The 25,534-nt window shown below is 33.4% G+C and overlaps 1 protein-coding gene across 1 annotated transcript in view; it reads left to right on the top strand.

Moving 5' to 3' along the window:
- The window catches only part of LOC140440627 (O-acyltransferase like protein-like), a 151,920-nt gene extending 140,005 nt beyond the window's left edge, over positions 1-11,915 (top strand). The window contains exons 11-12 of the mRNA XM_072530991.1: positions 1,256-1,398; positions 11,731-11,915. Of these exons, the coding sequence (XP_072387092.1) occupies positions 1,256-1,398; positions 11,731-11,874 (287 nt within the window). The 3' untranslated portion in view covers positions 11,875-11,915. The remainder of the gene's footprint in view (positions 1-1,255; positions 1,399-11,730) is intronic.
- Positions 11,916-25,534: the final 13,619 nt, after the last annotated feature.

The raw sequence follows: 25,534 nt of genomic DNA, 5'->3' as shown, positions 1-25,534 counted from the left end.
AAAATAATTTTTTTTTTAATTCTGCTGGCTCGAATATTTAGCTAGCTGGAACGTTTTCAAATAAAATTGCTTTAGCGGTGGAAAATTATCAGGGTGGTGAAAGTGTAGCAAAAACTTACCAGAACACTTTTTTATTTTAATTATAAGTAGAGTAGAGTGAAATATAAAAAAAATTTCACCATAAATTTTAACCTAACAGAATTATTGATTGATAGAGAACAGTAAAATTGTATAAATAGATTTTTCATTACCTTAAATTTTAATCTAAGAATTGTTGACTTTTAATATGGGTTAGTTGAGGGTGAAAAATTACTTAGGTTGGGTTAGGTTAGCCTAAAACCTAGCAGAACATTGTGGTATATCATAAATATTTTTATAAATTCTGCTAGTTTTAACCGGAAGCCAGCAGAATCGCTCCCCTTAAGGGTGGTTTTGTGGTGAAAAATTATTAGGGTGGTAATAAATTAGTAAAAAATGGGTAAAAAATATGCCATCGGCAAAAAGTTTTTTTTTTCTGGATTCTGCTATCTTGAACCTTAAGCCAGCAGTAGCGCTTCCATTAAAGGTGGTTTGGTGATGAAAAATTATTAGAGTGACAATAAATTAGTAAAAAATGGGTATAAAAAGATGCCATAGGCAAAAAGTTTTTTTTCCGACTTTTGCTAGCTTGAACCAGCAAATCGCTCCCCTTAAGGTTGGTTTGGTGGTAAAAAATTATTAGGGTGGTAATAAATTAGTAAAAAATGGGTGAAAAAATATTACGTTGGTTAAGTTGGGTTTCGCTCATTTGTCCCCGCTAGCTTAAGGGCCCTCAAATGTAGCTGTAATTCTACACCTAAATTTTAAAGCAAAACCAACATTTTACATTTTATTTATTTGATATTGGACGCCAAGTATTACAATATACTCGATGATCGGAGCAGTAGCCACTTTGTATCACTTGTTGCGTAGAGTAAATTTTCAACTTATTTTGTATGCTTTAAATGATAACGCACGGGTAAAAAACCATGGACTCAACTGTATCTACTACTATATGCTCCCATATTATCATTTCTAACTTCACAACTTTTCACTTCACCCATAATTTATGTGATAAAATAGTATCTGTTCTTTTATTAGTCTCTTATCTGTGTAATATCTTTTTCATCTCTTAATTATATTGCAAAATCGCCCTTATATCTATAAAAAGTGTACCAAATTCTACCTTAACTATTGTTCTATACAAATAAAGCTCAAAAGCCACATTTACTTTTAGGTCCGTTTAAGAAACTTATGGAATCCAAAATATTGGTTGTTCTTAGTAACTGCGTTTATGGAGTATATTTAATCCACATTATGTTTATAATATTAATTAATAAATATAATATGGAGCCAATGTACTTGGACTCTTGGAAAATGGTAAGCAATTGACACACGATTAATATTTAAATAAAAAAATAAAATTAACACAAGTATCACTTTATTAATACACAAGTTACATATTAGTGCAGTGTACCGAGGTTTTTAACTTCAAATTTCATCAACATGCATCGAATACTTTGAAATTTTAACAGTAAGTAGAAAATAGCTTAACGATAAAAAATTAACCCACGATGAAGTATGCTTTTTCCATGGGGGTGGGATCCACTTGGCTGGTTGGACCCTTTATAATTTAAAATAATCTCAAGAATCGATAGAAAAATATATTCTAAGCACAAAATGTTTAAATTTTTCTTATATTTTGAATCGATTTTTCACAAATAACTCAAAAACCACGTTTATCGAAAAAACTATGAAATCAATAAAATGGTACTTATAAAAAAAAACAAAGAAACCGCTTATGTTGTTTTTACTGTAAGCCTGTAAGCTGTAACAAACTGAGTTAAAACTGAGTTATAACTCATTGAAGGTGATAATTTTATATTTAACAAAAGATTTAAAAAGTTAACACACAATAACAGAAAAACCGTCAAATTTACTGAAAAAATTCATAATTCGAAAATAAATCAAAAATTCTCAATTCCATATAATACAAAAGCATCCCAAACGATCCCACCACATATCTGGAAAAAACTACCAAATCCATTATAAATAAGTCTACTCTACCTCCAGACATCAAACAATCTCTTATACCCAGGGAAAAATCATCTCGAATTCCAAAGATATACGACCTTCCAAAAATTCATAAGCCCAATGTTCCCCTAAGACCCATCGTCAGTGCTTACAACTGCCCCACTCAGAAATTGGCAAAACATCTCGCTTTATCCTTACAAGCATTAGCCGAAAACGTCTTGTCCTTTGTCAAAGACTATTTTCATTTCATTGGTCTTCTGAAAAACATTTCTATTTTACCCTCAGATATATATATATATATATATATATATATATATATATATATATATATATATATATATATATATATAAACTAAGGAACACTCGAAGAGTGGTGGGTTTTTCGGTCAAAGTGGAGAAATAAAAGACAAAGAAGGTGGCTACTTCATCTATTTATTGAAGACGTTTCGCTTTCTGCTCAGAAAGCATCATCAGTTCATCTAAAAAGAACAATATAAAACCAAACATCCATAGAGAAGTTACAACAAAAGTGTGTTACCTTACAAAGACATGTAGCAGTCAATGATGTTAAAAAAATGAAAAAACTTACGAAACTGGACATTCAGAGTTAACGTTGTATAAAATAATTAATTGAAACTAGGTATAGTTTGCAATTTAACAAAATTAGCACAGCAAAAGAACATGTGATAAAAATACATGTATTAAAAAGTTATTATAAAAACTTAAGTAAAAAACATTAAGGTTTATTTTAAAGTGTAAAGAACTAAAAAGATCATACGAATGCACTTCCAACAAATTTATTTAATAAATTAGATTTTAATTTTAACTTTAGGTAACATTATAAGTTATTTAGAATAATAGTAATAAGATAAAATGAAGTTACCAGTCTTTAGCTTACTGAGACTCGCCGATAAATGAATTTACAAGTTTAACACCCACGAAAACACGTGAAAATAGGTGGCCTTGAGGTCAGAGTGACATAAACAGCAAGGCAACCTACCAACTTCTATATATAAGGCGGTATATTCAAAATTTGTGATAAATTTGGTTGACAGCTTGTCGTTAAAAAACCAAACAATGAAAGGAAAAGGTGGTTAAAATCACCACTTACCCCAACAGTGATTGATCTGTCAACAAAGAACAAAGCATGCGAAGTCAATCCAAAATATCATATATTATAATATTATGACGTCACTAGTTAGCCAGCTAACAGGTGAAGATTAATACAACTTCCACAGTCCAAAGGTTCAAACATTTAGGACCGTAATGAGAAAGATTCTATGAATCAATTTCAGTTTAATTTTATCAAACAAGTTTATCAAAAAGAACAATTACTTAATTATGTAAAAGTGATATTGACAAATATTAATAAAATATAAGTTGATAAAACTAAGTTAAGGAAGGAATAATTTATTTTATTTTATTTTTATTTAAATTTATTATATGAAAATGTAATAACAAAACCCCAATGTGGGACAAAATTTAAGTAAACAACATATCAAGCCTAATTCTGTAAAATTAATGCATGGTAAATTTGACTCAAATTACTAATGTCGGTTCTCTTATTAAGGGTATTAGGATGTTTTAATATTGAACACATTTCTAAAAACTGTCTTTTTACGAGATTGCGTTCAGTGCCAAGAATTTTAACTTCATTAAAGTTTACTTCGTGCTTAGTGTTGATAGCATGTTGGGCAAGAGCACAAGTATGCTTAGATAAATTAATATCACTGCGGTGAGTCGTGAGACGCCCTCTCAGTGATCTCCCTGTCTGACCGATGTAACATGAGTCACACTCAGCACAAGGTATATGATATATTACATTAACTTGTTCCAGAGGAGACAGAGGTGTTTTAGTTTTAGAAAACAAATTCCTGACAGTCTTAGCATTCTTAATAGCAATTTTAACCGGTACGTTGTTATGTTTGTACAGTTTAACGAGTTTCTCAGTAACTTGAGGAAAATAAGGTAAAGATGAGTAATGGGTAGTTTGATTCCCAAGTACAGTATTAGGCAGAACAGTGGTATTAATTGAATTATTTGATATTGTTCTGAGTTGGTCACCATTGGGTATGTCATTTAAAGAAGAACCATAACTTTGAGTATAAAGGTATTTATTAATAAGGGAGGATGGATAGGAATTCTCAATCAGAATATTTTTAAGTAATTGAAAGGATTCCCTTTGATTAATCGGATGTATCAGTCTATTTAGCCTGCAGCTTAAAGCTTTAATAAGGTTTAATTTATATTTAAAGGGATGACAAGAGTGGTAGTTGAGAAACCTATTAGAGGCCATTGGTTTCCTGTACCAACTTGTAGTAAGGGTGTTATCTCCCATTCTAATGACACGCATGTCTAAGAAGGGAATACTATTTGTGTTGGAGTCCTCAAGTTCAACAGTGAACTGTAAATGAGGATCAAACTCATTGAATAAAGACAAGGTGGCCTGAATCTTGTCTGGAGGTAAGGCTAGTAATAAGTCATCAACATACCGTTTAATAAAAGGGATTTGGAAATCTAAACGACCAAGCCGGTCAGATACTAAATCATCCAGTACATAATTAACCAGGATGGGAGAGATTGAGGAACCCATAGGTGTCCCAAAAATTTGAAGGTAATATTTGTCATTAAAGACCAAAAAATTAGTGTCAAATATTAATTGCAAAAGTTCTGCAAATACATCCCAGGATACAGAACAGTTAGGTTGAATGGAGTTCCAGTGATTTCTTAAGGAGGTAATAACGCTAGAAAGAGGTAAATTAGTGAAAAGAGATACCACATCAAAACTCACTAAAATGTAACCTTGTGGAAGTTCAAAATTATTAATAAATTCACTAAAATGAAAAGAATCAACAATATTAAAGTTGTTATTATAATTATAAGATTTAGATAAGATGTCAGTTAAAAATTTAGCAATATTAATGTTAGGTGAATTAATAGAGGAAACAATTGGCCTCATGCTCAATGTGGGCTTATGTATTTTAGGTAGACAATAAAATCTGGAAGCATATCCATCATAATTATGTAAAAACTTTGCAAGTGGTTGATCTATGATCTTAATATTTTTTAAGTGATTTAGTATCTGACCGGCTTGGTCGTTTAGATTTCCAAATCCCTTTTATTAAACGGTATGTTGATGACTTATTACTAGCCTTACCTCCAGACAAGATTCAGGCCACCTTGTCTTTATTCAATGAGTTTGATCGTCATTTACAGTTCACTGTTGAACTTGAGAACTCCAACACAAATAGTATTCCCTTCTTAGACATGCGTGTCTTTAGAATGGGAGATAACACCCTTACTACAAGTTGGTACAGGAAACCAATGGCCTCTAATAGGTTTCTCAACTACCACTCTTGTCATCCCTTTAAATATAAATTAAACCTTATTAAAGCTTTAAGCTGCAGGCTAAATAGACTGATACATCCGATTAATCAAAGGGAATCCTTTCAATTACTTAAAAATATTCTGATTGAGAATTCCTATCCATCCTCCCTTATTAATAAATACCTTTATACTCAAAGTTATGGTTCTTCTTTAAATGACATACCCAATGGTGACCAACTCAGAACAATATCAAATAATTCAATTAATACCACTGTTCTGCCTAATACTGTACTTGGGAATCAAACTACCCATTACTCATCTTTACCTTATTTTCCTCAAGTTACTGAGAAACTCGTTAAACTGTACAAACATAACAACGTACCGGTTAAAATTGCTATTAAGAATGCTAAGACTGTCAGGAATTTGTTTTCTAAAACTAAAACACCTCTGTCCCCTCTGGAACAAGTTAATGTAATATATCATATACCTTGTGCTGAGTGTGACTCATGTTACATCGGTCAGACAGGGAGATCACTGAGAGGGCGTCTCACGACTCACCGCAGTGATATTAATTTATCTAAGCATACTTGTGCTCTTGCCCAACATGCTATCAACACTAAGCACGAAGTAAACTTTAATGAAGTTAAAATTCTTGGCACTGAACGCAATCTCGTAAAAAGACAGTTTTTAGAAATGTGTTCAATATTAAAACATCCTAATACCCTTAATAAGAGAACCGACATTAGTAATTTGAGTCAAATTTACCATGCATTAATTTTACAGAATTAGGCTTGATATGTTGTTTACTTAAATTTTGTCCCACATTGGGGTTTTGTTATTACATTTTCATATAATAAATGTAAATAAAAATAAAATAAAATAAATTATTCCTTCCTTAACTTAGTTTTATCAACTTATATTTTATTAATATTTGTCAATATCACTTTTACATAATTAAGTAATTGTTCTTTTTGATAAACTTGTTTGATAAAATTAAACTGAAATTGATTCATAGAATCCTTCTCATTACGGTCCTAAATGTTTGAACTTTTGGACTGTGGAAGTTGTATTAATCTTCACCTGTTAGCTGGCTAACTAGTGACGTCATAATATTATAATATATGATATTTTGGATTGACTTCGCATGCTTTGTTCTTTGTTGACAGATCAATCACTGTTGGGGTAAGTGGTGATTTTAACCACCTTTTCCTTTCATTGTTTGGTTTTTTAACGACAAGCTGTCAACCAAATTTATCACAAATTTTGAATATACCGCCTTATATATAGAAGTTGGTAGGTTGCCTTGCTGTTTATGTCACTCTGACCTCAAGGCCACCTATTTTCACGTGTTTTCGTGGGTGTTAAACTTGTAAATTCATTTATCGGCGAGTCTCAGTAAGCTAAAGACTGGTAACTTCATTTTATCTTATTACTATTATTCTAAATAACTTATAATGTTACCTAAAGTTAAAATTAAAATCTAATTTATTAAATAAATTTGTTGGAAGTGCATTCGTATGATCTTTTTAGTTCTTTACACTTTAAAATAAACCTTAATGTTTTTTACTTAAGTTTTTATAATAACTTTTTAATACATGTATTTTTATCACATGTTCTTTTGCTGTGCTAATTTTGTTAAATTGCAAACTATACCTAGTTTCAATTAATTATTTTATACAACGTTAATTCTGAATGTCCAGTTTCGTAAGTTTTTTCATTTTTTTAACATCATTGACTGCTACATGTCTTTGTAAGGTAACACACTTTTGTTGTAACTTCTCTATGGATGTTTGGTTTCATATTGTTCTTTCTAGATGAACTGATGATTCTTTCTGAGCAGAAAGCGAAACGTCTTCAATAAATAGATGAAGTAGCCACCTTCTTTGTCTTTTATTTCTCCACTTTGACCGAAAAACCCACCACTCTTCGAGTGTACCTTAGTTTTTATATATATATATATATATATATAGTCAGTTTTGACATTGTCTCTTTATTCACCAACATTCTCATCGATGTAACCATTTCCATCTTGGACTCCAAACATCATATTCCCCAAGACCGTTATCTCTTATAAAACACTGCATGTCTAACGCATATTTTTCATTCCAAAATTATTTCTATCGTCAAATCATGGAACATCTACATGGAACATTTCGAAACAGTAGCCCTGCTCTCATGAAATCTTTAACCTACACGCTGGTTACGGTACGTTGATGAAACTTTTGTCATTTGGCTCCATGGTAAAGACACATTAGATCTCTTCGTCTCTTACCTGAATGGAATACATCCCAGCATTCAATTCACGATGGAAGTTGAGTCTGAAGCGTCTTTGCTATTCCCTGATGTTCTTATTCAGAAAAATCCACCTCGTATTTTTTCCTATTCCGTGTACCGGAAAAGCACTCATACAAAACTGTTATCTCAATGCCCAGTCACATCATCATCCCGCCCAACTCAATTTAATTATTAACACTCCTATTTTCCGTTTTATCTCTTACAAAACGGCTACCACAAAACCCAAATCAATAGAAGCATTCAAAAACATATAAACCCCATTCCATCCAAAAAAGAAACCTTGACGCCGGATCAACTCAAAATCTTTTTACCTTTAATTAAAAGTGTCATTGACAAGATTAGTGGAACTCTTACCCCTCTAAATATCAAAACAATCTTCACTACTCACTCCAAGTTGTCCAATCTTAACAAGATCCGTAAAAGACCAAATCCCCAATAAAGACCATGGTGTCTACGAAATACCTTGTTCCAGTTGCCCACGTTCATACATAGGACAAAAAAATTACTAAGACTAATCAAAGAGTAAAAAATGCAATACTTGGGTTATGTGCTGATAGGCAAAAGATATGAATTACTTCAAGTTATACTGGAAGGAAAAGTACAGGACAAAAGATCAGTAGGAAGACGCCAGAACTCGTGGCTGAAAGACCTGAGGAGATAGGTCAACCGCTCATCCGCAGAAATCTTTCGCGCAGCAGTTTCCAGAACTACAATTGCCATGTGGATCGCCAACCTTCGAAAGGAGACGGTGTCATGAGAAGATACATAGGACAGACAAAACCGACGAATACATAATCTTATTTACGAACATTCTCTAGCAGTCAAACATTTCGATACTGCTTCAGCCCTAGCTCAACATCATATTCAGACAGGCCAGGAAATAGATTTCAAAAACACAAAAACCATCGCTCCCATTCTCTCCTTTAAATCGAGAATTATTTGTAAAGCTATCGAAATTGAAAAACGGCCCAACAGCTTAAATACGTGCGAGGACTCTTAATGACTTCCGGCAACATAGCGACCGCTACTTCAGCGACCCCCCACCCCAACTCACACAGCTCAGGCCACGTCAGCCCAGACCACGTCAATGCATTCCGTTCCCACGCGTACTAATAGTATAAAAGCAACCGCATTGGGTAAGACCGGTCGTCACTCGACACTCAGGACTAGAACACGATACTGGTACGTCACGAGTGAGGGAAGTAGCCAGATTGAGACCCCGAACTCGAACGGAACCCTATTCATCTTGAAAATGGCTTTAAAATGGGTGCCGATTCGTCGAGCAATAATATAAACCTGAACATACCAAAACATATGCTTTCCTTCCTTACTTTTCACAAATCACGAACAAGCTTACCAAAATTTTTGTAAAAACTTTTCTGTCAAAATAGCCTTAAAAAACCGCAGAACCGTAGGAAAGTTATTTTCGAAGACTAAAACTCTATTGGCCCTTTTATAACAAACTAATGTCGTCTATCATATACCCTCTGCAGAGTGCAACTCCTGCTACATTTGTCAGACCAACCGCTTTCTTCAAGGTCGACTAACGTCCGGCAAAAGCGACATTCCCCCATCTTGTGCCCTTGCACAATATGCCATCTCCACTAAACATAGTATTTATTTGACGAATGCCAAAATACTGTGCACACCACAAAATTATCATAAGCAATCCGTCCTGGAAATGTGCCAAATTCTAAAACATCGAATTTTCTTAAAAAAAGAACCAACATTGATAACTTGAGCTAGATATAGCACTCTCTCATCATATAGAAAAAACAAAAACCACCATATAGGACAAATAAGAACTTTCATATCCCTTATTCTTTTTTTTTGACTAATAGTCTAACTTAGTCCATTTTCCATCGAATAAAATATAAAAATAAGTTAAAATTATTTTTTTTTAAACTTGTGTTTTTTTTGTCACAATTCCCTCGATAATCGTATCTCACTGCATTCCAAAAACACACATGTATGAAAGCAAGCCACATGTGGAACTATGACAGGTAACACCAGACAGCAAATAACCGAAAGCATACTAGTCTCGTTTGATAATTGAAAGAGCTTTAACAATACATCCCAATGAAGCCATCGGTCAAAATAAAAATCACCTAAAACTTAATTTAATGAACATTAGTGCTTCCGTTCAGTTTTTCTTGTGATTTTTTTTTTGTCTCGTTTCGTTTGTTAAGTTTTAATGTTAAGCTAAAGTAAAGTTTTCAGTACATTACAAAAACCTATAAATTGTTTTGTAAGTATAAATTCTGTTCATTTTAAATTATATTCTTATATCATTACTTTTTGTAGAGAACTGAGGATGCTTTTAAAAAATAATAAAAGCGAAACGTATTGTAGTAAACTAATGAAGTAGCTGACGTCTTTCATTTATTTATCTATAGTGCCTTATGATATTTCGTATGTCGCTATACGTTCATTAATAACGAAGATACTGTGTAGTGCCCTTTTGATAGTCGCCTTGTTTGTTTTTTCGATTTAAGTATATTTGCTATATCCTCTTCTTTCATTTGCTATGTCTTATGTTAGGATTAGATTGTTTATTTTGTATTCAGCCTCAGACCTACTTTAAGTCAACAAATCTAACTTTGTCTTAAAGTAAATCTATTTGTATTTATAGTACCCTATGATATTTCGTATGCCGCTATACGTTCATTATTAATAAAGATACTGTATAGTACCCTTTTGGTAGTCGCCGTGGTTGTTTTTTCTTACTTAATGTATTCGTTATATTAAATTTTTTTTCCTTAAAGAGGGAAAAACCCCTTTCATTGGCTTTCTCGCATGTTAGGATTCGTTCAGTTATTAATTTTTGTACTCAGCCTCCTTAAGTCAATAAATCAAAATTTGTCTGTTAGTTAATTTTTTTTTATTCATAGTACCCAATGAGATCTCGTATGAATTATACATTAATTATTATTAATAATGACACTGTGTAGTGTCCTTTTGGTAGTCGAATTTTTTTTTTCCTATCTTAATATATTCGTTATATATTTCCCTTTCATTTACCGTATCACACGCTCCAATCGGACTAATAACAAAGGAGATATGATGCAATACTCTCTTATCAATGCCGCAATGAGTGTTTTTTCTGTCCCAACATATTCGCTACCCCTCTTCTTTCCAATGATGTATCATACGTCACGTTCCTATGAATTATTCTCCCCATATCACAAAACGTTAAAAAAATTAGCAGAATGAACCTGAGCATTTTCTTATAGGATTTTACATGGAAAGTGAAGCAGAAACGGTATTGGGGCGTTTTTACAGATAAAGTTTTTAATCATTTTATTTAAATTTACTTAATTTTTAATTGTTATTTAATTCTACGTAGTTCTGTTTAACTTGATTTAATTTCATTTAATTCTATTTACCTTTATTTAATTTTGTTTAGTCTTATTTAGTTTTAATTTCATTTTATTTTGGTAAAGCGTTGGCGTTTGTTTAACGTTATTTTACTTTTATAGTAATTGTATGTTTATTACGGAAGGACAAACTAACCTCGATGTCCTCCAAGGCTCAGTAAAGGTCAGTGCTTCCAGCAGTGCATTCATATGTTCCAGAAGCCACGCGTCCAGTCTAGCTCTCCAGTTAGGGGGACCTGCGCGTCGTAAGTGAGCCCAATACCTTGACAAGTTCAACAAGTGTAAAGGATCGCTCGTCCCTCGATGCTACATGCCATCTACCGACCGACTACAAAAAGATCTCGTGTTTGGATCTCCTCCGTTATATCGGGTGAGATTTCCTCTACCAAGATTCTTCTCTTTACGATGCCCCCTTTGGTTAGCGCTCTGAGCGCGCCATTATTATCAGAGAGAAGTTCTATCACATCCACCGTCCAGCTCGTGATATTCCTTGGTCTCTGGTCTACCTAATCCTTTTATATCCATTTTTTTCCTACCGATTGTTCTTCACTTCTGTAATTAGATCCAGAAATGATTTTTCTTTTATGATGATTTTATAAATGATTTTATTTAAATATAGGGATTTATTACATTGTTATTAATTTGTTGCTTTTTGCATAATAACGTTTTATATTTTTAGGTCCAGGACTATATATTCACCGTTATTTTGAGCTTTTTAATAGGTATTTATTTTACTCTGATTGTCGAAGAGCCAGGAAATATGCTCCAAAAGAAACTTTTACCACAACTTAATAAATGGGAGAAGGTTTCTAAAATCAATTAATATATTATATTTTTTGAATTTGTAAAACCAAATAAAGAAGATTTCACAAAACTTTCCTGTGTTTTATTAAAACAACCTTGGAGTTTATCTTCGTTTAAAATATAATTATTCTTCCCGATTAGAAACTAGAAACTAATGTACATATTAGACCAATGATCTAGACATAATGATATAGACATTATCATACCAACTGATGTATGTAGAGCAGTAGTAAACTGGAGTAATATTAAAAATAGACCACTCGTTATATATATATATATATATATATATATATATATATATATATATATATATATATATATATATATATATATATATATATATATATATATATATATATATATATTGTTATGCTATGTAAAATTAAAAATAATATTGGTTTGCTCTTAATATATTTCAAATTATAAAACATAATAATTCAAAATATTTCAACTGATAAACTATGAAAGATATTTCAAAGAAATGAAAGTCCATTATCTTTGGATTACCTGTAGTAAACAAAATTTAAGATATGCATAAATTATTTTCTTTGTAAAGTATATTTGAGTAAACGTAATGAATTGAACAATACGACGGGTTTTCCAAATGGACTTGTACAGTGAATAAAGACAATAGGGTAGAATTTGGAAATTATATTTCTCCGTTAGTTTTTAAGAATTTGTAGAAACGATTAACATGTTAATAGTTTTTAGGAAAGTTATAATTGTAGTTAAGGTTGTTGTTTGTTATCTAAATGGGGATAAATATGACGAACTTTGATTGGCAAAGAGTGAAAAAAAGTGGGAGAGATAGATGAATGAGAGTTTAGCTAGATTTTAGAGGAAAAAAAAAGATCATCAGTTGTTTTCCAAGGGTGCAAGGCGAACAGTCGTAGTTCTTTGGCGGTTCCCAAATGATAGTAAGCATTAGAAGTGAATGTTTGTGGGTTTTCGTGGACTAAGTGTATCCTGACGGAAGCTGATCCAGTAAAATATTGTCATACTTTTTTACTTATATATTCCAAGAGTCACTGTTCAGGCCGGAACGAGAGATTCAGTTTATCGAGAGGAGAAGAAGCTAGCGTTTTTTTTTTGAACGATACGTGCATCTGAAGGAGATCATTGAAGACGAGAGGCTCGCAATAATTTGTTGTAAGATTGCTGATTACCTAGGGAACTGCTAAGAATGGATAGTGTAGGCTACAAGGAACAAGGATTTGGACAACTCATTTAACATTCGTCAGTTTTTCTTTATCAATAAAGTTTTTTTTTAATTGCTTCAGAAAAGATAGAAATATTTATCAGGAGATATAGAACAACAATTTTGATTTGAAATTTTAATTTATATAGTGTATAACATTAAATTTTGAAGGTTCACTTACGTAGAACAAAATTTTAATAATCCTTATATGAGATATTTTTGGTTTAAGATATTTGAGTGTGAATGTTATTTCAATATATAATTTTGTATCATATATGACTATTATTCCGATATTCCTTAGACCTTACCTATCATATGTAAAGCATAGATATTGAAGCACGAATATAACCCTGAGTTAAGATAATTAAATAGTGTGATAAAATCATAATTGCATCATTTAAATAAGTTTAATTAATTAATTAATTAGCTAATTAATTGCTTGGCGCACCTCTGACTTTTAATATCACATTAATATATATATATATATATATATATATATATATATATATATATATATATATATATACATATATATATATATATATATATATATATATATATGTATATATATATATATATATATCTACGGCATTAAGTGAACTCCGCCCATGTTAAAATTCAGGTTCAATTGAGCTCCGTGGTCAAGTGGATACCGATATACGGAGCTCACTTGACAATTCCGTAATATTGGTTCAGTCGATTCATCAACATGTAGAGTTTAATAATTTATAAAAAATTTTTGGAGCCCGTAAATACCCCTGTATCATAAATGTATATCGTTTAGTTCACGTGTATATATTATAGGGGTCGTTCAGATGTTTTTCATTGTATAGTTGAACCATACGTTTATCGGTTTAAGTAAGCTCTGAGAGTTTGGCAACTGTGCGATTATACCGTATATTTTCAACATATACCCTGAACGGTTTATATGGGCTCCTTATTTTTATCTACTATTTGTAGACAGTGTAATGTCATATGCATTACACTGTGTAACAGAGGATATCTTATTACCTGGTATAACTACGTACTAAAAGGTAACTGGTTCTTTAAAAAACAGGTATATAGATACAAAAGGATTTCGGCTTATTATTTAATGGAATGTTCGCTTGCATAGAAAATTTTATTTTTTCTGCATTTTTAGAAATGTTGGTTTTTTATTTAATATAATTTTATTAGTTCAATGACGAATTGGATGTTTTTTTTTTATTACAGAAATTTCGTAATGTATTTTGTTTACGTGAGTATGTCTTTGTACGTTTTATGTAAGCACCCGATTAATAAAAACTACTTTTATTTCATCTACTCTTCTGCGATATCTTGTATAAAGCTTTTTTATTATTTTAGTTCTGGTCTTATTTGTATACTCATATGATATCTCGATAGAAGGTTATCTCAAAATAAATATGGTTAAGTGCTGCAATAGATATTTTTGTGTTTAAATGGGTAGTAGTGTGCACAAAAAGAAAGAATGGTTAATTTGTCTATCAAGGTATATTCGGCAGCAGAAGCATATAGTGCAAGCGTCTATGTTTTAAAAGCGGAAGGACGTACGCCTCATTTTTAGCTGACAAGCTTGCGAAGAATATTATTTTTGGTCCTCAATTTACCTTTTAGTTTTAAACAATGATCTGTGACTGATCCCGTGGGATACAAACTATTTTCAAGAAATTTATAGGAAGTCTACAGTTCAACAATTTCATGACATTATTGGATGTTCAGTTTGTGAAAGCGTATATGTTAGGGAAATTGAGGAGCGCACATGAGTTTTTCAGGGGTTTTGGCTGAAAATTGATTTATAGTTTATTTTTATTGTGCAATAATAGGTGTATCGTCTTTATAATATTAGTCCTATTATCTACCGGTATGAGTTGATCGTTTGGGTAAATGTTATACAGTGTAGGTGCTTTTATGCTACCCCAAGCGAGACCGTTTTTCATCTGCTATTCTTAATATTGAGTGATACAAAAAATATTCTCTTGTGTAGGCATACGCAAATAATATAAGTGAGTTTGTTATCTAAGGGGATATCATATAGTTTTTCGAGAAATATTTGGTAATTTAAGGTGTTGTAAGCGGCATTTAGATTGAAAAATACCACCCCTGATACCCGATATTTTTCGTACCCGTCTTTGACGTGTTGGGTAAGATTTAGCATTTGTAATCTACATGATCTTCCCTATCTATAGCCACTTTTGTTTACAGATTTCGTAATAGTGCTCAGATCCTCAATGTCGGTAGTTGTATTATTTTTCATTAAATATGTAGATGGTGGATCCAAGCTGAACATCGTTGAAAGGTTCTCTGAAAGCTGACTGGTGTTGTCCTTTCTTACTTTGAGTTATTCTTTGCTTTTTTTTTCGACAGAGATAGCATGTCTATATCTATAATGTGGTTTTCAGCGATAAGCTTTATACCAAATACCCTACGTTAGGCCCTATATGTGTTTCCTGCACTAGAAATGAGTCAGATTCGTATTTAGCGCATATGTCTGATAAGTTTAAGTAAAGTAAAGTTTCTTGATCTCTAGATATACCCTTAACAGTTATATACATATGTTATTAGAATAGTTGGTACTAAAAAGGACCAATTTGACAAAATCATATTAAAGGGGTTACTGACGAATTAGCCGATTAATTATTTAATCATTACCCTGGGTATGCCCGATTGTTCTGATCTTCTTAGTACTTAAATTTTCGTAAAGGCTCGTTCTTTGAACCCCGTAAGTAATGCCTAATATTTTGCTTTTTATTGAAAATTTAAATTTTACATGCCGTGTATTACTTTTTGACGATATTTCGAATCAGATTTGTATAGTAATAATTTAAGGTATTAAAGAGCCTGTTTGTGGAAAATAAATAAGTTTGTGATATCGTTCGTAACTCATATATAGATAATAAAAAAATAAACAGTTAAAATATGTGTAAAAAATTTCAACTTCATACATGGCGCCATTGTTCAGGTGATGATGGGTTTATCACAGATATCAAAGGTTACATTTTAATTCAAGGTTCTATTTGCGTATTTTCAATATTAAAAGAGTAGGAAAAGACATTTGGTATCCTCTTTTATTTCTTACTTTTTTATTATTTCATCCACAATCCGGTTGAACAATAAGGGACTCAGGAAATCTCCCTGTCTTATCCCATTACCAGCTTCAATAGGGTCGGTTAGTTCTTCTTCTACTTTTACTTTTATTGTGTTGTTTTGGTATATATTTTCGATTGTTTTGATTATTCAATGAAATTGACATTAATTTGATAGTTTTCATTTTATTAGTACTGATGGTATATAACTAGCATCTGTTGGTACTATATATCAATTTGAACATGTATAAGTAAGAGCACTCTCTTGTTAGTAATTTCAGTCTAAATTATGACGAAACCAGAAATAACCCATAATATTATCCCACACCTCAAAGGTCTGACTCGCGGTATCTGGGAGATGCAATAATTCGCTTTTGATAGATAAAAACAAAAACCCACTAAGACGAACACAACATAAATCAAAAAAATCCGTCAACCTGTCAATAGGGACATACAATATTAGATCAATGTCTACGGATGAAAAAGTACATGAATTGGAAGAAGAATTAACAAACAGAAAATGAGATATCATAGGCCTATCAGAAACTCGACGAAAAGAAGAAACCCGAATACAGCCTATGTCATACTTAAAATAAGAAGAACATCAATTAAAATTATCCAGGTATATGCCCCCATGACAGCTTATGATGACGAAGATATCGAACTATTTTATGAAGATATATCAAAGGCTATGAAAGAACATAAAAATCGTCTTATACTACTAATTCGAGATTTCAATGCCAAACTGGGTAGAAAACTAAACAAGGAAGAAACTAAAACAGGAGATTTCGGGTATGGTCAGAGAAATGATAGAGGTGCTACTTTGATGAACTACCTAGAAGAAAAGCATCTATACGCAATGAACTCCTTTTACAAAAAGAAGCCCCAACGAAAGTGGACATGGATCAGCCCTAATGGATCCACAAAAAATGAGATCGACTACATACTGTCCACGGAACGATATATCATTAAAGTTGTAACAGTTCTTAATAGATTCACAACAGGTAGCGATCACTGGATGGTCAGAGCAAAAATTAGTGTTGACGGTAACTAGGAAATGAAAAGAAAAATAATTAAAACCTGGGATCTAGTAGATAGAAACAAACTAGGGCAATATAAAGAGATATACAAAGACCTATTAAAAGAACAACTTACTTAAAAATTAGACAGTGATGACAAAGATATAGATGAAATAGACAACATACTTACAGCAACGATGATTACATCAGGAAAAGATATAGCAAAAAAGGATCTAAAAAAGAACAACTATATATCAACAGAAACAAAGAAGCTTATGGATAAAAGAAGGAAGCTATAGAATATGTAGAAATCAATAAAACAATAAGCAGAATGATAAGAGAAAATAAGAGAAAAGAACAAGAAATAAAAATAGAAAAAGTAATACAAAACAACAAAAATATGAAATGCTTAAGACCGAAATTAGGTAAGTGTGAAATAAACAAAATAAAAGATGAAAACGGACTAGAAACAAACATTAAAGATGACATTATAAATATTATCCACCATTTCTACTCAGAACTATATAAAACAAAAAAGGAACCACCAGAAACAATTAAAAACCAACTTAAAGCTAAAGTAAAAAATGTCAACTCAGAGTTACAGCCAGAAATAAGCAAATCAGAAATAAAGAAGGCATTGAAAGAAACGAAAAACAACAAATCGCCTGGAAAAGATGGAATAACTGCAGATATGCTAAAATATGGTGGAAAAGTGGTAATTAACACTCTACATTCCCTTTTTAACAAGATATTAAAAGAAAAAAGAATCCCAAACAACTGGAAGGAATCCGTAACCATTATCCTACACAAGAAAGGGGATAAAGCAGATATAAAAAACTACCGTCCCATAACACTCCTCAATGTAATGTATAAACTCCCAACAAAAATTTGAACCAATAGATTAACGACAAAATTCGATGGAAACCCAACAAGCTGGTTTTAGAAAGGGATTCAGCAAAAGTGACCATTTACTAAGTATGAAAATACTTATAGAACGAGCAAATGAATACCATATTCCTCTATATATAGCGTTCATACATTTCGAAAAGGCTTTCGACAGTGTCGAACATTGGGCAGTGAAAAGTTCTTTGATTAACAGCAGAATTTACCACAGATATACGGAACTAATAGCCAATATACACTTCTCAACAATTGAAGTGGATATTATGAAAATGTGTATTTTATTTTTTGTTTATAAGGTCAAATAGAAAAATGGAGTGATATAAAAAAAGATTTATTTTTACTTCATATTTTCATACAGATGAACCGAAAGAAAGAAATTCTTTAAGAAAAAAAAATAGAAAATAAACAAAAATTGTAAAATTAACAACCTAAAATTTCTATTCCTGCTCAATTTCTAATATCCCGAAAAGAAAAATTAATAGTGTGTGGGTCTACCTCTATGTCGCCTTAGTGCTCTAACTCTATTTGGAAGACCTCTTATTAAATTATTGATGAACTGCTGCGGTATACGTTCCCAAATCGCGCGTAATGTATTGGCCAACTGATCTAAGGTTTGTTGAGGTTGAAGGAGCCTGTTTTGTTGCCTAGACATTTCGGCCCAAACATGTTCAATACAATTCATATCAGGTGAACACGGTGGCCACTCCATTCTTGTAATGCCATGAGCTTCTATACACTCGTTGACATTTTTCGCACGGTGAGGGCGAGCATTATCATCAATCAGAACAAATTGTTCGCCTATTGCACCAAAAAATGGAACAACTATTGGTACTATGACTCTGTCTCGATATCATGTATCAGTCATTGTCTCATTAATTAAGACGACTTAGTCCGTGCGACCGTCAAAACATATGCCTCCCCACACGCAAACGGATCCACCTCCAAAAAGAGTGGTTGGGACTCTCAAATTCTCATTGTAACGCTGTACTCTTTCCCTCCACACCAATATTCGGCCATCATTCGTATACAAACGAAATCTGGACTCGTCAGTAAAGAGACAATTCCTCCAATTTTCGAAATTTCACTGATAGTGTTCCATCGCCCAGCGATATCTGCATGCACGCTGCTCCCTAGTTAGTCGTGGATGGGTAGCGCGCCGTCTAGCCCTTAAATTGGATGCATGTAACCGTCTTCTGACAGTTTGACTGGAAATCGCTCGTCCAGTAGCATGCCTGAAGATACTGTTAATTCTGGAAGCCGTGAATGTTGGGTTTCTTCTTGCCGTCAGAACTACAAAACGGTCTTGCCGACGAGTTGTAGATCGTTCTCTTCCTCCTCCATACCTGTATGTTGCAGATTCAGTTGCTACATACCGATTCCATGCACGACTTATCACACTTTGTGACACATTTAGCCTCATAGCAACTTCTTGTTGAGTCATGCCTTGTTGGATCCAACGAACTAATTGCTCGAGCTGCACTAGTTCTAAACGTCTTTACGGCATAATGTTTTTGTGATAAACAGATTTCTTGACTTATTGACAACTGGTAAAGCCAATACAAGCACTTTTATACGAATGATATATTCATGTTTGGAACAACATGTCTCTCTTTGTACGAGATAAGGGCCGATAAGAATAGGGAGAAAAAACCAGATGCAAAAAATATTGGCAATAAAGATAGCATATAGAGTATAGTACAGGCAATTATTTTAAAAATAGTTTTATATGTTAATTTTAGGAATTTTAAAATTATCCACTTCAATTGAGTAGTGTATATAAGGAAACCAAAACAACAATTAAAGTATATGAATAAACAAAATCAATACAAATAAATAGAGGCGTGAGACAGGGTGACTCAATATCACCGAAACTTTTCAATCAGGCTGTGGAAGATATTTTTAAAAGATTAGAATGGGAAGAAAAAGGTATAAAAATTTGTGGACAACACTTGAACCATCTAATATACGCTGATGACATCGCATTGATAACAGATAAATGAGAAGAATTATTTGAAATGATGAAAGAACTGGACGTAGAAGCTGGAAAGATAGGCCTTATTATGAATTACAGCAAGACCAAAATTATAACAAATACAGATGAAAACATCACAATGAGGATCGGACAAGATGAAGTAGAACAAGTTCAGGATTATATATATCTGGGTCAAACTATAAAACGTAACAAAGAAAACCAAATAGCAGAGATAAAAAGACGAGTTAGACTGGCATGGGCGGCATTTGGCAAACTAAGCTACATTCTTAAAAACAAAAGATATCCACAGCATCTTAAGACTAAAGTATACAATCAATGCGTACTCCCCGCTCTAAATTATGGTTCTCAAACGTGGACATTTACAAAAGCAAACATGGACATAACCATAAAAACCCAAAGAGTAATGGAAAGACAAATGTTGCACATAAGACTAATGGATAAAAAGAGAAACAAGTGGATAAGAGAGAAAACAAAAGTGAGGGATGTTAGACAAGAAGTTGCAAAATTGAAATGGAGATTTGCCGGGCACAATATAAGACAAAAAGAAGACCAATGGAACAAAATTCTTATAAGTTGGAGACCGTGGGAATATAAACGAAGCAGAGGAAGGTCCCAAATGAGATGGGCAGATGATATCAAGAAGCACGTGGGCTCTAGGTGGATAACTATACCGACAGACAGAGAAGAATGGAAAAGGATTGGGAAGGCCTATGTCCAAAGATGGACCGAAAAAGGCTAATTAGATAGAGACAGATTCTCCCCGTGTGATCTTAGTATTTCCGTTGATTGAATAGTATAGGGTATCCAATATTTTAATTAACGGTATGTCAGAGTTTTATAAATTTTATATATATTTGCAAAATGAAGAAGAAAGTTAAGCACAGGCAGTTAAACAGCTGATCTGTCAATTTAGAAGTAAGAGCAAGTACCAACTTGCTGAAAAGCATACCATACACAAAAGGGATAATAAAATGTACTACACAAACTATAGCGATATAAGCTATATATCTATTAATTATTAGGATATACAATATTTTTTCTTATACACCTGGAACGATTAAGTGAATAATCAATTATTGACTATTAGGCAGTTAATTAGAAATGTTGGGAATACAAAAAAAACATTAAACTAGTTATTTATAGATTTTAAACAAACACTGATATAATCATAAGAATAAAACTATGAAATACCATGGCAGAACTAGGCTTACCTAATAAACTAATTAATAAAGTATCTTACTGTCGACTTATTTTCAAATGTACTGCAAAGAGCTTTAAAAAATGTGAACGAATTATTAACAGCTGTTTTGAAAACTAAATATTATGAGACGAATTGGGGATATTATATTACACAAACTAAACCGCTTGCCTACAAAAAATATTAGGAAAATATTATACGACGCGAAAGACTAATGACTTTACAGCTAATTGCCACATAAGTATCAATGTAGCTCGCAAAATGGGTTCAATTACATTGCAATTTTTAAATTTTTCGTGATAAAATGAAGTGATTGATTGTTGTTTTGAAAAGGTAAGTTGTTTTTTATTTTTGTATTCCTATCATCTGATATTGTAATATCAACAACATTTTTCATAATATATTCTGAAATGCGCTTTCTCTTACTGATAACGAACAAAAGTTTTATTAACTTCTCGTTAATATAATTATGTAGGAATTAAGAATTTTATCTTGTTCTTACTATAGTGCTAAAGCACAAATGTAGTCATAGTCTACCGTATTTTTTTCATAGTGGTCATAGTTTTTAATTGTAGTATAGCTTATGTGTTTATAATAACTAGTGCAGAGAAAATAATAAAAATTTTTACCCTGTGCTTTATGTTTATTATCCTTTATTGTATTGGAACATGTAGAAGTATAGCAATACATTTTAATTGTTGAACAAAAGAGAAAATAAAAACACTTTTTGTGGTGTGCCACTTAACCATACACAAAATTGTACACAAATAGTCAAATGGTAGTAAAAGTTTCCGATATAGGCCGCCAGACGGTAGAGGCACCGCCGCGCTCTATGTCTATACTATGAGATGTTTTTCATACTGTTACGATAAATATACTGGCCTAACTTTTATGACTAATTATTCTGTTTTATTGTAGAAATTTCGGTGGAAGTCTAGAACCAAAATTATGGTGAATGAGCCGGCTAAGCTTCTCGATCTTTCGATGCTGTTCTAGTATATCAGGATTTCGTATATAAATACAACATTTTTATATGGAGGGCCAGTTAATTCTCAAGACCCGCGCACGCGAATTTGTTACGTACGGATATAATAAATTATTGTAAGATAAGTTAAAATAAATAAAGAAATAAATTAAATCCGTAAGTGTTATAAATATTGAACCTTTTAATAAATTCACAACAAATGGTGTCAGAACAGTGGAATACTTAAGATAAATTGCGAAAATAAATTACAAGTGAATATAAAATAAATTGTGAAAATGGCTACGATTTATGAGCTGACAGTGACTAATTTAAGAAGACATCTTGAAGACAGAGAATTAGCTTCCACCGGAAAAAAGGCTGAGTTAGTCCAACGACTAAAGAACGCTTTGCTAGAAGAAGGACTAGATCCAGAGACTTATATATTTGAAGATGCTGTTCTCTCGTCGATTTCGAAAGTTTCTGGTGATGTAGCCAAAGTTTCTGGTGATGTAGCCAAAGTTTCTGGTGATGTAGCCAAAGTTTCCGGTGATATCGCATCATTAGAGAACAAAGTTTCTGGCGATATTTCGAAGGTTTCCGGCGACATCGCTTCTTTAGAAAGCAAAGTTTCTAACGAGATTTCTTCCCTGGAAAGCAAAGTTTCTGCTAACATCTCTTCAGAAATCTCTAAAGTCACTTCTGAGATGTCTGCCCTGGACGATAGAATATCTTCGTTAAAAAACCAAGTTGCTGCCGATAAGTTGGCCTTCGAAGAAAAGATTAAAGAGATGGAAAGGAAGATGGAAGAAACAGGGACAGCAGAGAGAGGTAACAATCCGATTACAGTGGAGATAAAAGAAGACGAGACGAAATGTAAGTTGGAGACACGGCCGAAATTTGAAGGAAGTGGAGGTTCTATTCATGTTAAAGTCCCAACTTTCGACGGAAAATCATCATGGAACAACTACATGAAACAGTTCGAATCAGCCGCAAGAGCAAATGGATGGTCTGAAAAAGAAAAGGCGGTAAACCTGACTATCGCTCTTCGAGGAGATGCCTTAGATGTGCTTCAGACCATAGCCGTAGAGGAGACCGATGATTTCGAACAACTGAAGAAGAGGTTAAATATGCGATATGGCCACGAACATTTGGAACATGTATATCAGTCGCAGCTTAAAAATCGTAGACAGAAGAAAGATGAGGCTCTTCAAGAATATGAGGTAGATATTGCCAGATTAGTACGATATGCTTATCCAACAGCTCCCGAAGACGTGATGGAAAAATTGGCCGTTCAAACGTTTATTGATGGTCTTCGTGATCATGAAATGCAGAGAACACTACGATTAGCTCGTCACAAGACGCTGGTTGATGTTTTATCCGCCGCCCTCGAATACGAGTCAGCTACGCAGGCCTCTGGCGGTTACAGTAAAGTTAGGACTGTAAAAGAGGAAGGAGATGAAGATAAACTTGACCAGCTCTTTAATTTGATGAAAAGCATGACATGCAAGAAAAAGAAGACCATAAAATCAAGAAACTCACCATCAGGAAAACCAGAACGAGTCAACCTTAGGGGGGCAGCTTCGACCCGGAACTCTTCCAAAGACCCTCTTATACTAATAGCTTCTTTGAAATGTCGTGAAGATAGTGTATATGTAGATGGAGACATAAATGGTAAAAAGCATACGTTGTTGGTGGATACCGGAGCGACCAGAACCATTATACGCCCGACAGTTATAAACAGCCGAAAGAAACTGTTACCAACGAGGTTGCGACTTCGGACCGCTACAGGTGAAAATGCCAACATTCATGGAGAAATCCAGGTACAATTGGGGATTGGAGCAGAAAAGTTTGTCCATACTGTTATAGTTGCTGACATCGAAGAGGATGTTATATTAGGAATGGACGTAATGAATATGCATGGATTCCAATTGGATTTTAAGAATAAGGTAATCAAAGTTGGCAACGAGGAAGTATTTCTCCATCCACATAATGACAACACTGTGCAAGCAGCCATTACAGAAGATACAGTCGTGCCTGCGAGAAGCGAAACGATCATAGTAGCGCGACTACAGGGAATTGTAGACGAAGGGAGACCTGTTATGATGGAGCCTTGGAACCACGACGATGAGGTTGGCCGTGGAGTCGTAATTGGAAAGGAATTGGTGACTTCGGCTAAAGAAATTCCTGTGAGACTTATCAATGTCAACGACTACCCAGTGACCATAAAGAAAGAGACAAAAGTAGGAACTTGTGTACCTGTGACATCCATAATTCGTCAGGCGACAACATCTGATAATTCCAACGACAAATTCGACCAAATGGTTGCAGTTGCAGGACAGTCTCTAAACCAGATGGAGAAAAGGAAATTAAGGGAATTTCTTCGGCAGTATCGTGATATTTTCGTACCGAAAGGAGGAAAAACGGGAAGAACTACCGTTGTTAAGCATAAAATTGATACTGGTAATGCTAAGCCAATTCGTCAAACAGCTCGACGATTACCACAGGCGAAGAGAGAGGAAGCTGAAACGATTGTTCAGGAAATGAAGAAAGACGGGGTGATAGAACCTTCTACGAGCCCATGGGTCTCTCCGGTGGTCCTGGTTAAGAAGAAAGACGGAACGACGAGGTTCTGTGTGGATTACCGTTTGCTGAACAACGTTACCAAGAAAGATAGTTATCCTCTGCCTCGGATCGATGACACATTGGACACATTGGCTGGAAGTAAATTGTTTTCTACTTTGGATTTGAAGTCTGGATACTGGCAGGTAGAAATGGACCCAGTAGATAAAGAAAAGACAGCCTTCACCACAGGATCTGGATTGTGGCAATTCAATGTTATGCCATTTGGACTCTGTAATGCTCCTGCGACATTTGAGAGGCTTATGGAAAATGTGTTGAGAGGGTTATCTTGGAAAACATGTCTGGTTTATTTAGATGACATAATCGTCTTGGGGGAGACATTCGAAGATCATTTGAGGAATTTAGAAAACGTTTTTAATCGACTTAAAGCTGCCCAATTGATGCTAAACCCCAAGAAGTGCCAGCTATTTCAAGGTAAAGTCAATTATCTGGGTCATATAGTCAGTAAAGAAGGAGTGGCCGTGGACAAGGGGAAAATCGATTCCATTAAGGAATGGCCAAAACCAACTGACAAACATCAAGTGAGAAGTTTTCTTGGACTATGTACTTACTACCGGAGGTTTATTAAGAAGTTTGCAGATATCGCTAAGCCATTAACGCGACTTACGGAGGAAGCAAGAGATTACCGCTGGGATACAGACTGCCAAAATGCCTTTGAGACCTTGAAAAAGCATTTAATAA

Source organism: Diabrotica undecimpunctata, chromosome 5, assembly GCF_040954645.1.
Source record: "Diabrotica undecimpunctata isolate CICGRU chromosome 5, icDiaUnde3, whole genome shotgun sequence".
NCBI lineage: Eukaryota > Metazoa > Arthropoda > Insecta > Coleoptera > Chrysomelidae > Diabrotica > Diabrotica undecimpunctata.
The sequence above is the reverse complement of the archived record's forward strand: the minus strand, read 5'-3'. Positions and strand labels throughout refer to the sequence as shown.